Raw genomic sequence first — 14046 nt, 5'->3', positions numbered from 1 at the left:
TAAACATTTTTATAAATCAGATTTATTAATGTCACTGGTAGTGTTATCAGAAAGCTGTTATTGTGTTACTGCCAAATAGTCCTGAATTTTCCAAAATTCTAATTTCACATGTCAGCTCAAAAACAAAGTCTGCAATTGAAAGATGAATCAGTGTTCCCTGAAACAAGGCGATGGCTGGGTGTGCAACTTGACCACCTATGTGCTCTCATCAGGAGACCAGAATATCTGTGTGTGGCAGACATACTGGATGTTTAACCCATGCTGATATACCAAATACTAAGAACACTCTAGTCAAGGGTCAATATTTGATAAAATTAATACTTTTTACTGCTTAATCAAGGAAGTTCCAACAGATACTGTCAGTTTTCTGCCTGTGAAAGTGTGGCAACAAAAGCTGCAATGCCTGCTACTGCGGCTGGGAGCTACAGCTTCCCTGCAGGTACCCACCACTGCTTCCGCAGGACCAGAGCCAACGTCAGCAAGAAGAGGCCAGAAATCCCAGAACCTCACAAATCCCCTGAAAGAGCTTTAAAAAGATATGGCACTTAACTTTTATCAAAAGGAAGCTGTGGAAGTCACCTATAAAGCACAGTAACCACAAGATTTTGATCTTTAAGTCTCAAGTCTAATACACAGTGATTTTTCCCCTGAACTAAGACAAACTACCTTAATTATCACAGCCCTCCCTAAAAGTCTTCACTAGAGGTCGTCTAAATTCTAAATTGCTGAAGTCTACCTATGAAAACCATTTGAAGCAAAGTACTATATTGTTCTCTTTAGTCTAAAACACTAATACTCCACTTTTGAGAAATGACACATATTTTTAGAAACGACATTTATCATTATATTGATCCCTATTTATATACTAAGGAAGGAGATTTGAAAGATTGTCAGATATCAGCATTACACAGAAGAGAATTGTCACTATGAAACACAGTTGCAAAAACACAGTACCTGGCTCATCCATGTAGTAGTAGATGTCCACATCGTTGGACTGCATCACCACAAAGCCTTCTCCCATCAGCCTCGGTGGTCTGTAAGAAGCAGGTGAGCAAGCTGAATACACCTCTGAAATGCAAAGTGTTCAGCACCCTACTTAACGGTGGTAAAAGGTGAAAATGGAAAGAAAAGGCTACAAAGCATATCACAGAAAGCATCTTAAAAAGGTAAAAATATCCACCTATACAATTATCCTAACCCAGGTATATTCTATATTAGAGTAAATAATAAAATGACATTGAAAATTTATCAAATTACTGGTAGTTCGAAGGGGAAAAAAATTTTGGTTTTATGGTTTTCATTTTAAGTTTGAGATAAAAAAATTAAAATCATTGATATTAATAACACTAAAATAAAATTATTATTTATCAGCATAATAAGCTGCAATTACTCAGATACATTAAATAAGAAAGAAGCTGTCATTTTTATCTATAATAACTTTAATATTACTTACTTCTAAGAACATTTAGTTGGCCAGCTTGAAATAAATTTAAAACAAACACCTTGAACTTAACTCTGGAATGAATGCTTCTCTCTCATCAGTTTCCCACAAACTATAATCTTTACTTTAACAACTTCTGTCATATACTACAATATCTATCTTCTTCATCAAAATTAACTTCCCAATCATTAGATGATGTACATACTCAATTTTCTTCTAAACATGTATTAAATCAAAAAGGTTAATTAATTTCCACACTTTTAAATAATGAAAAATATAATTTTAAACCTCTTCACATAAGTTACTAGTGGCAGAAAACTTTATGGTCTCACTTTCCAGTAATTTGCAAAATCAAAAAAAAAAAAAATACAGATTTGTCAGTATTTATACCTTTACCCCAAAACACAGATTTGAGTGCATTCCAGAAAAGGTTTAATTAAGTCCATGATCTTAAAGAGCAAGGCCAAGCAGACCTACAGCAACCTGGGACTAAAAAAGGGAAAACCCTATCATTCTAGATAGTCCTTGGGAAATCCAACAGCAAGCAAGTCAACAGTGAGAACTAAAAGGAATAATTGTGTTTCATATAACCTTATTAGATTTCATATTGCCTATGCAGAGGGATAAAAGCTGAGGCACTACAGTGGAATTCTACACATAAACACTTAAACTACACAAGTTCATCCAGAGGCTCCTTCAAAGAAAGCAAGGAGAGGCTGAGGAAAAACAGGTCATAAAAGCCCACCATCGCATCCATGGATATATGGCCTGGCATCAGGTAGGAGTCATGAATCCTGTTCCTTAGGGTTCCAGTCCACTCTAGAGTAAGCATGTCACTATTGTGAGGTGTGCAACATCTGTACAACATGTCTCCTAAATACACACTGGTACTTCACTGAACAAAACACAACAAAAACACACCTCAAAAGCTAGATAGAGAACAACTTGGGACGTAAATGTCAAATGGGTCTCAAAATTGTACCACCCTAATTTCACCAATTTTTCAAGCGTAATTTTGATTCATTTTCAACATTCACTAACTCAAAAATGGTACTCTATTGTAACGAATCTCTTTAATTTATTTTATCCATGCCTTTATTATTATTTACTTTATCCATGAAAGGGAAATGCACCTGTAATGTACATTTCTTAGCATATAAACATCAGGGCTTAACTGTCCAAAATAAATTTCCAATATACAGAGAGGAGAAAAGGAGAGAAAAGCTACAGCTATAGTCATACAGAAACATATCTGAAAGCATACTTTATCGCTAGACAGCATATCCACTAATCCTACAAGGCAGGCCTGTTAACTGTTTGGAGACTGAGAAATACAGTTATTCTCACACAACGAGAAGCAGGGAAATTAAAAGGACATTGAAGATTTCAGGTGGTACCCATATTAGCTCAAAAGAAGTTACTATTTTTATCAGGCTTTCTTACTCATCATTTTGAAGACCAACATATCTTGGACTAGGAACAAGCATGACTCGAACATTTTCAAGCTTTCCTTTCACAATATGCATGAATTGGTCAAGATGACTTGAAGGTGGTTTTGTAGTATAAGTTAAGAAAGCATCATCAAAATTGATGCACAGAGTCTGAGGTTGGTAATGATTTCCAAAGGCCAAACGTCCCTGAAAAAGTACATAAAAAGACATATATTATACCGTTTTTCCCCATTAAGCTGACCTAATAGCAAATGCTTTCAAGGAACAACTAAATGATTCCAGCTTAGCACTATATGCTATTTAAATCACTCTGCAGGTCAATATGTACCAGTATTTAAAGAAATTTAAAGTGAAGTTTAAAGCAGTTTTAAACACTTAAGCTTTATGATACAATAAACTTATCTTAAGACAGTATTAGTGCCAAAATTCTTACACAACTTAGAGAAATGAAAATTATATTTGCAAAATTAAAATGTTCTATGTTTTGAATCCATCAAACATTTAACTATAACACAATTTACTTACTGTGCTCACATTGACCTTTATGACTGGAATAAGTGATCGCCATGAAGATGTGGGGTCTTGAGATTCTGTTTTTACTTTAACTCTGAGGAGAAGGAAAAAAATTGGTAAGACCAAGAAAAGCTTAAATACCTAAAGGATACTTCCCCACAACATACATTATTAACATCAGTTGTGCATTTCCCAGTACACAATGAGTGCCCAGCAAGCAAAACAATGGTGGACTTACATATACAGATACATGAAGTTAAAGATACACTTCTCCATAACAAACACACTTATATGGGCCACATATGATTTTCAGAAACACAAAAAACAAAGTCATATATTTGCATATGTACCTTAAACATTCATAAAAAAGAACTCAAAAGCATAAAAAACAAACTAATACCAGTAGTTTTTAATATGGAGTGAAGTTGGACCAATTTGTAGGGAAGCAGAACTTCTTTGACATTAAATAATTCTGTATTATTTTAAGTGATTATATAATTATTTTAAAAATAAAAGTTTTAAATTAGAAAGAAAGATTAGACTGTGTGTAGGTGAACAGTGTCAATGACATTCTAATAAAGGCAAAGGTTTAAATGCTAGAAATCAGTTTTGAACCTTTCAATTTTGGACTGGGTTCTTGCTCTTCCATTTTCCCGGGTTTTATCATCATCTTTCTTAGGTGGAATTATCGTTGGCTCCAAACCAAACAATTCTTGAAGGTGTCCATAAAGATCCGAACGGTTGTAGACATGAAATTCAAAGTCATTAACTGTGATGTATAATCTAGTTTCTGCCTTTGGATCTAAAGATACCAATTACAAAAAAGATTTTAAATTTTTAAGAATTTTAGTCAAAGCTTTTAGTCTAATTTTGTTCACAGTTGAAGTAACTTAACTGATTTGTTTTAAAATATAATTCTATGATACAGAGATGCATATTAAAACACAAAACAATGGCAAAAGAAAGAAAAAATGTTGATGTTATTGTTATAATTTAGTACTGTATGAACAACCTATTTCTAGATTCTGGTTATAGAGCGACAAAATATAAAGACTTTATCCTAAGAACAATAAAATGCCATTTACAGAGTAAAACTTTGCCCTTATATAGCCATTTTATATTAAAATATACATAGTAAATTTTTCTAAATACATTTAAATATCACACTAGTATTTGAATTTTTGCATAAGAACTAGAATTTTCATAAACATTTTTTTTAAAAAACCACAACATTAGAACATTTTATGAACAACAGACTTGGAGCAATAACCTCAAATAAAAAACATAATGACATTAAGTATAAACAACAACAGACTGAGTATCCCTTAATCAGTGTGTTTTAGATTTTGGATTTTTTCAGATTTGGAGATATTTGTGAACACATGAGAAATAAATGTGAGCTGGGATCCACATCCAAACACAAAATTAATTTTGTTTCATTTTCACCTTATAAACTCAGCCTAGGCAATTTAGACAATATTTTGTACATCTGCACTTTGACTGGAACCCACTTCTTAAGGTTAGGCCTGGAACTTTCCACTTCTACGCCTTCACATCAGAGCTCAAAACTGCTCAGAATCTGGAGCATTTCCAATTCTAGACTTTTGGATCAGGGGTGCTCAACCTGTTTAATTAATGAGTCTGCCTATAAAGTGATGGATGGGCACTTTTTTCTGCTGAAAGCAGTGTATCGCAACCAAATGAAGAATGTCAGAAGAAAAGTAGCACAGCCAATGTTTCTTTTGTTCTGAAAGAGAATCATACACATTTTCTGAGACATGATTTTTAATCTTGATCCACTTTTGCCTCTACCAAATTCAATTGAATACTGACTGAAATCAGATGACTGGTCAGAAAAGTTCATTTTAAAACTGAGTGAGCAGTGTAACAGCTAAAATGGTGACTTAAACAAGAGGGACACACCCTTCAGGAAGATGACGAGTTTCATCAAGTTTAATAATTTCTAGAAGCTATTTGCAAAAAGATATCTGACATGCCAAATACTGAAATAAATATAAATTTCAAATAAATTAAAAATGCAATGCCACTCGTTTTTAACATAAATTAAGGAAAACAAACCAGCAACACTTACTTTCCACATGTAATTCTTGCACTCCAATCCCAGGTTATTTCACACTTCCTAGAACCACCAAGGAAAACATCACAAACCCAATCCTTCAAGAAACCAGTGGTCAGGGGCTGGAATTTCCCTAGTATTTCTGAAGTAGTTCTTTGACCTCTGTTCCTCTATTTCTTCAGATCCACCACATGATAGAATAGCCAAGACAACCCCTAAACCATCACATCAAGCATTTCATTCCTTTATTCTTTGAAATAAAAAGACCAGTAAATCACTGCTTGAGAGTAATAAATACGATCACCCATTTTTAAACAAATAAATCAAACTCCATCCCCCACTAAGTTCAAACTTTTCCTCAGCTGCCCCCGACTGCCAGGTCCTGGCCCAGCAGCACACTCAGCATCTCTGATTCTGTAACAGGTTCCCCCATGGACACACACCTGATCTTCCAACAAACCTTTCTCATGAGCCCCTCTGTCAGCAGCAGGTCTGCTCTCCTGCTGGGACCCAAACACCTCTCCCGTTCTCTTCCACTGCTCAGAGACCATCAGCCACTCCTGCCTGCCAGCTTTCCTTTCAGCCTATATCTAGAACCTGGCCACTCTGTGCCACTGTCTCTTCTCAGCCTAGTTCATCACCACGGCCTTCTACCTAGTCACCCTGCTCTGCCCGTGCTCCCCTCACACCTAAGCCTATCACACTAGCCAGAGTTTTAAACACCTAAGATTATTTCGTCCTCTCTTCCCCCAAACTTTCCAGGGGCATTCCCACCTTACGACAGTCCCACATCTTCTACGTGACCATAGAACCCTCAGGACCCACAGCCCTGACTCCCATGCCTCCGTCTTCTGCTCTAATGGCTCTTCCCTGCCTTCCTGAGTGTTTCTCCTCAACTGTGCTTCACCGGGAAGCCTCTCCTGACATCCCTATCCAACAGCACCTTCCTGACAGCCAGCATTTCTACCTGTTGACTCTGCTTTGTATTTTCTTCTCTGCTATATTCTCCTCTTGCACTCCTCGATGCTATATATGCATTTAGTTGTTATCAGAATCCTCCCAACTTTAATGAAGACAGCTTTGACAAGGACTTATTCTACCCACTGCTGAATTCTTGTTGCCTAGAACAATGCTTAGTACACAAAAGCACCCATGTGTATTAAAGAAAAATGGAGCATATTCTTATGATTCATACTCCTAAGCAAAACAAAATATCAACAAATAGATCTAAGAATGTATAAAAACCCAACACAGAATATTCTCATCTATTCCCAAACATATCTATATAAGTAGGAATTACAAAATTCTTCAAGTTCATAAACAACTAAACTTTACCTCAAAACTGATTTAAGTCATTTGTTTTAAAATTTACTCACAGGATGGTTTAACTAATGATCCCAGAACATAAAAGCTCTGATCATTAAGAATGTGCTCTAAAGGCCAATGGACACACTGCAGAAGCAGCAATGGGGAAAATTAAGAGCCTGGATTTGCCCTAATTGGGCCAGCAGTGATGAATAAGCAAACGGAGACTATAAAACAGAAACAGGATTACTCTCCATTTCATCTCTAATTTGCTATACATGCACAATACTCCCTCCTTTCAATATAACAGGTATAAGAACTGTGTTCCATTAATTTACTAAACAAGGTACAGAGATAAATGCATCCATTTCTGAATGTGCTATGACACACTGATGAACTTAAGTACCTGATATCAAAACACTGCAAGATTCCATCAACATTCCCTACCATGTTGTCCTTATTTCTTTTTAACATTGTTTGTTATTTATTGTCACCTCTCCTCCTGGAATATAAATTCTACTAGAGAAGGGTTTTTTCCCATTAAATTCACTATAATATCCGTGTGGTGCCTAAAATAGTGTCTGGTACATAGGAGATAATACTTGTTAAATCACTGAATTAAAAATGGGCTTGGAACTTTTAAATAAGATTGAGCAAAATGTAGTTACTTCAAGTGGTCTAGAGATCACTCTTTTCCTTCAAAAATTCACTTCGGAAAAGTATCAAACATCAAGTTTCTCAATATTTATAAAATACCCTTTGGTCTTATATTTTGAACAAGAACATTTACCTGAGATGACATCCCACCTTTATTGTTTGTTCTACTGCTTCTATTTATCTCACCTGCATTAATAATGTTCCAGCAATAGAACTGTACAATTAAACAAATCAGATCTCCAGACCTGATTGATCTCCAAGTTTATGTAGCTGTTATTTTCTGCAGTGACTTTTCCCAGGACCTTTTCTGTCAATGTACCAGGTTTTCTGTCATCCCAGGAATATTCTATTTGGAAATGCTCTCTCCATCCCCCTGATACTACACCAATATACACACAGGTGTAGAGACAGGGTGCCCAAAGCATACCCACAGAGACAGAAACACAGGGAAAAGAGCACATGTTCAGAGGCTGCTTGCACACAGAGATGGGCAAGTATACTCAGGTGCAGACTCAGAAACCAACAAAGAGAAGCAAGCACACACACACATGCACATACTTTACAGAGCCGTACATGCATGTATGCAATTACCAGCACACTCAGTTCCACTCTCACAGATAATGCATAGAGCCCCACCACAGACAGGGCACCATCCCAGAACAGGAGCAGGGCCCCAGCAGGGTGCATGGACCCTCACAGGCAGACCAGCACTTCCTCCAAAGGCAACTACCTCCCATCTACAAACATGCATGCACGCCTCAGAACTGCACATGCCTCAGTATACATACACACACAAACACAGAACTCCTTTAAAAATAATAAGGTGGGGGTGTGTGCATTGGATTCTCCAGAAACTAAAGGGGTAGATAAACAGTAAAAGGAACACAGAATTGTATCCCTGAAACATCATTTACTGATGCTGTGACCTAAGTCCAAGTTTCTAAACACTGGCCCTTAACCACAAAATAAAAGTACCTACAAATTATATCAATGTATATAATAACTACCTCAAAGTAAAAATTAACATGATTAATTCTTAAAAACAAATTTATCAAAAGATTCCATTTGTTTTTTTATATGCTATGCCAAACTGATGGTTCTTCAAAGATGAAATGTGCTGTTTAAATCATTAAATTCTTGTGACGCTAGATTTCCACCGATATAACCCTCTCCAGGGAATTTGGAAAACAATTTTTAGGTTTCATTCATTCTCATGATATTGGGAGTCAAAGTGAAAACTTTATAAGAAAGATACAATTACCTCTTTGAAATCTCAGTCCTACATTATGATCATTCTAGCCTTGAAAACAAAAATCTTCCCATATTTCTTACGATGAAACATGGTGGCATTCACATAAAGGGCCCCCCAAAAACATCTGGTAATAAAATTCCCAAATACTAAAGGCTATACACATAAAGTCTTGACTCATACAGTTCCATTTAGGAAGAAAACATACCAATGGTACAGAATCACACAACTCTCCAGTGCAAATAACTCAATGAAGTGTCTTGTTTTCCAAAGAAAAAAGAGAGTTATTTAATCATGTCATAGGGACACAGGCTGCTTGTAGTAAGAAAGCAAAAGCCAAGGTGCAGAAGTGCTGCCAAAGCCTTGTGGTGCTGAGAACTGACTCGGCCCGAGGACGACAGTCCACTGACCTTTGAAAAACTCTTGGGTCTTTACTTATTTAATTTATTTAACAAATACGATTTAGATGCAACAAATTTATTATTAGATCACATTAGTCAAAACTTCTAAACAATAAAATAAGAGAAAGAAGCATCCTTTCACCTTTTTGTTTTTGTCACTGTTTATTTTTGTTTGTTTTTCGTACATAGGCTTGAGCACGGGCACTCTACCACTGAGCTACCCCTCAGATCTTTCATTTTATTTGAGATAGGGCCTTGCTAAGTTGCTGAAGCTGGCCTCAAACTTGTGATCCTCCTGCATCAGCCTCCCAAGTGGGATCACAGATACACACCATTGTACCCAGCCAGCTACTCTTTCACATCTTAATGTAAGAATTCCTTCTTATTAAGAAAGATGCAGGTGCTGGGTATGTGGCTCAGTTGGTAGAGTGTTTGCCTAGCATGCGAAAGGTCCAGGGTTCAATCCCCAGTACCACCAAAAAAAAGAAAGAAAGATGCACAACTATTTAATTTCATAACTTAGGGAACACTGCATAACAAATTTTATGATAAAGAAATTAGATATATTGGTTTTTGTTTGTTTGTTTGTTTTTAGAGCTATTCAGAACAATCTACAAATCTAAATGACTCCCTAAAATTTTTCCAAACAAACTTTATGGCATAGAATTGGGGTAGTTGAATATTACACTTTTCTTCTAATGGAGCAATTCTGAAACTTCATAATGAAAACCCTGGCCCCACCCATCTCATAAAAAGGCTGGGTGGTCATCAGTTCCAACAACTATACTAGATTTTCCACTAAGAAATGATCTCTAAGTATTGCTTGGTGAATCACCAAAGCACATGGATCTGCCCTTAAGCAGTAAGAAATAATATCTAGACTATAATAAGTACAGTCCACCATTATGTTAATATAATTATGTACACACTAACATTGTCCAGCTATCATTAAAAGTTTAGTTTGCAGCCTGTTCATTCCTCTATGTATTTTTTTCTAAATTCTGTTCCTGAATTATGCAAGATTAATAATGTACTTAGATTGAATTGCTCATTCCTGCATTACTATTTGGCATTATGTCTTTACTTCTGACAGCTTGTTGATAAGAATATTATCCTTTATAACAGAATTTCCTCAAGAACCAAATGAAATATATAATAAGCCCAGAGCTAACATTAACTCAACAGTGAAAAACAAACCCCTTCCTCTAAAATACACAAGACAAGGATACCACTCCAACCATTGCTATTCAACAAGTACTGGAAGTCCTTGCCATAGAAATAAGGAAAGAGAAAGAAAATGATGTTTGCTGATGAAATGACTTAGAAATTAAATTTTAAAAAAAATCAAGATTCCACCAAAACAATGTTAGAACTGATAAATACAGTAAAGTTCCAAGATACAAAATCAATATACAAAAATCAGAAGCATTTCTCTGCTAATAAGAAACATTCAAAAGAACAATCTCATTTACAATAGCTTAAAACTGAACACTTAAGACTAAATTTAACCAGAGATGAGCCACTTGTACAATGACAGCTATGAAACACCAATGAAAAAAGTTAAAGACAACAAATAAGTGGGAAGATACTCCATGTTTATAAATTAGAAGAATACTGTTAAAATCTCCTTACTGTTCAAAAAGATCTACAGAGTCAATGAATTCCTATCAAAATTCTAAACATTAGTTTTCACAAACATGGGAAAAATGATCCTAAAGTTCACATGGAACCATAAAAAAACCAAATTGCCAAGGAAATTATGAACAAAAAGAACAAGTCAGGAGACATCCAACTATGCGGTTTCAAACTACGCTAGAAGTAATAGTATGTGCAATGGCATGGTACTGGCAACAAGAGACCGACAGAACAGAGAGATGGTCCAGAAACAAACTCATCCACTTATGGTGAAGTGATTTTTACTGCTCTGTATTAAGAAAGCAATCTCATAAAGCAATGAGTAAAGAACCTAAGCAGACAATTCTCAAAGGATATGACTGGCTCATAGATACAAGACAAAATGCTCAACATCAGGAGCCATCAGGGAAGCACAAATGAAAACTACAAGAGATGTCGCCTCCTACCAGTTAGAACAGCTATTGTCAAAAGAAAAAGAAGACCACTGCTGGCAAGGATGTGGCGCAAGGGAAATCTTGTACCCCACTGGGCGGATAAAAATGAGCGCAGCCACCTGAGAAGATGTACAGAGGATTCCTCAAAAAGTAAAAACAGAATCACCACATGGTCCAGTAATTCCAAAATACCTGAAATTAGTACATCGAAGAGATATCTGTACTCCAACACTCACTGCACCACTACTCACTGAGCACTGACCTGATGACCTACCAAGCAGTGAATGGGTGAAGAAAGTGTGGAACACACACACACACACAATGGAATACTAGCTGGTCTTAAAAAAAGGAGACTTTCTGTCCTTTGTGACAGAAAGCGTGGAGGTGGAGACTGTGCCAAGTGAATAAGCCAAGAGAGGAGCAAACACTGTTTCTATGTGACACCTAAAACAAAGAACTCAAAAGAACTCAAATTAAGTAGAAAGCAGAATGGTGGTTACCAGAGACTGGGCACTGGAGGCAGGTGCAAGATGACCAAGAGTACCGAGTCTCAGTTACACAGAAGGAATAACCTTGTCTTTTAAGATAAATTGCATGGTGTGGTGAGGACGGTCACACACTGAGCAATGGACATTTCAGGATTGCTATCAATAAATTTCAAATATTCTCACCACAGAATATTAAATGTTTAAGGTGATAAGTGAATTAGACTAATTTTTCATTCCACAGTGTATTCAAAGATCATAAGGTCGTTTTGTACCCTATAAATATATACAACTATAACTTGTCAATGTACACTAAAGACAAACTAAAAGGAGAAACTTCTTTGCTGTCTTCATCACAGCTCTGCTGCCCTGCATGTATACACAGTTCAATGTCACAACGTGGGGAAGACTATGACAAGCAGTCAGCAACCACTCGAGGGACAACCCATGGAGACATGAACAGCTAACATCACTGTAGAACAGAGGTGTGGAGTCTTTTTCTACTGAAAACCGTCAGTATACAAAAAAAATAACAATCAAATAAAAGCAATTTAAATATCCTTAAAACACATAAAAATGTTCAAAACTTACAACATTTCTGCTCTGAAGTATGGACAAAAGCAGAGGGAACAGAAAGATTCAAAACTGAGCTAACATTAAAAGAGTAACAAAAAGAATTCAAGACACTGAAAGAAAGGCCAACAGCCAGGCAAGAAGGGCGATAATTAAGCTCTTAGAACTAACCTGAAGTGTGTGAATTGGAAATAGTGACTACATTTTACTATGACTTTCGAAAGGAGCTGAGTTCCGTGGCATCTGCCTTCCCCAAAACTTTCCTCCCAAACACACCCTCCAAATCATTCTCTATTAATCCGTCAGCACCAAAATGAATTACGTGCCGATTCCTAAGACACAGGTCAAACCAGCCACTGCACCTGCGCGACCTACTGTGCATGTCTGTCTAGTGCGGACCTTCTCACAGCCAGCACCATTATGCTGCTAGGCATGGGGCGTCACTACAGCTTCCTACCTCCCACCCTGCCCCCTGGCGAATGGGCAGAATCAGCACTCATCAAGCCACGACCTTGTGTGACAACTCGAAGTGGTTCACACCAAAGCTGGAAAACTTTGAAGACCATGTTCAGTAATGTTCCTCACTCCACACTCACACTCCACTCTCCTTTAATTAGGGTTGTTCATAGGCATCCACTCCAAACAGATCTGAGCAGCACCCACATCCTCATTCCTGTTTTTTTTTAATTCTTCCCTCAGCATAAGAGAATCATCACTAAAATGAATGCAAAAAAAATCTATTATTTGTGTCAAAAATTACCTCTTCATAAAGGACTTCAATTACTCTTCTTTTTTATTGTAAACAAATGGGATACATGTTGTTTCTGTTTGTACATGGCGTAAAGGCATACATACCATTTATGTAATCATAAATTTACATAGGGTAATGGTGTTTGATTCATTCTGTTATTTTTTCCCTTCCCCCCACCCCTCCCACCCTTCTTTTCCCTCTATATAGTCTTCCTCCATTCTTGCCCCCCTCCCTAACCCTAACTCTAACCTAACCACTAACCCCTCCCACCCCCCATTATGTGTCATCATCCACTTATTAGCAAGATCATTCGTCCTTTGGTTTTTTGAGATTGGCTTATCTCACTTAGCATGATATTCTCCAATTTCATCCATTTGCCTGCAAATGCCATAATTTTATCATTCTTTATGGCTGAGTAATATTCCATTGTATATATATACCACAGTTTCTTTATCCATTCATCAATTGAAGGACATCTAGGTTGGTTCCACAATCTGGCTATTGTGAATTGAGCAGCTATGAACATTGATGTGGCTGTGTAGTATGCTGATTTTAAGTCCTTTGGGTATAGGCCAAGGAGTGGGATAGCTGGGTCAAATGGTGGTTCCATTCCAAGTTTTCTAAGGAATCTCCACACTGCTTTCCAGAGTGGCTGCACTAATTTGCAACCCCACCAGCAATGTATGAGTGTACCTTTCTCCCCACATCCTCGCCAACACCTGTTATTGCTTGTATTCCTGATAATCGCCATTCTAATTGGGGTGAGATGGAATCTTAGGGTAGTTTTGATTTGCATTTCTCTTATTACTAGAGATGTTGAACATTTTTTCCATATGTTTGTTGATTGCTTGTAGATCTTCTTCTGTGAAGTGTCTATTCATTTCCTTAGCCCATTTGTCGATTGGATTATTTGCATTCTTGGTGTAGAGTTTTTATAGATTCTGGAGATTAGTGCTCTATCTGAAGTATGATTGGAAAAGATTTTCTCCCACTCTGTAGGCTCTTTCTTCGCATTGCTGATAGTTTCCTTTGCTGAGAGAAAGCTATTTAGTTTGAATCTATCCCAGTTATTGA

General features: G+C 36.8%; 1 protein-coding gene and 1 non-coding gene across 2 annotated transcripts in view; one reads left to right on the top strand and one right to left on the bottom strand.

Moving 5' to 3' along the window:
* Bltp1 (bridge-like lipid transfer protein family member 1) overlaps window positions 1–14046 on the bottom strand; it is a 191499-nt gene that overhangs the window by 150071 nt on the left and 27382 nt on the right. Inside the window, 4 exon segments of the mRNA XM_047567624.1 lie at window positions 955–1034; window positions 2885–3078; window positions 3418–3499; window positions 4021–4207. Of these exon segments, the coding sequence (XP_047423580.1) occupies window positions 955–1034; window positions 2885–3078; window positions 3418–3499; window positions 4021–4207 (543 nt within the window).
* On the top strand, window positions 9494–9572 carry Trnaa-agc (transfer RNA alanine (anticodon AGC)). The gene has a single exon. It is a non-coding gene; the product is annotated as a tRNA-Ala (tRNA).

Source organism: Sciurus carolinensis, chromosome 10 (assembly GCF_902686445.1).
Source record: "Sciurus carolinensis chromosome 10, mSciCar1.2, whole genome shotgun sequence".
Classification (NCBI taxonomy): Eukaryota; Metazoa; Chordata; class Mammalia; order Rodentia; family Sciuridae; genus Sciurus; species Sciurus carolinensis.
This window is presented reverse-complemented; position numbering and strand designations above follow the sequence as displayed.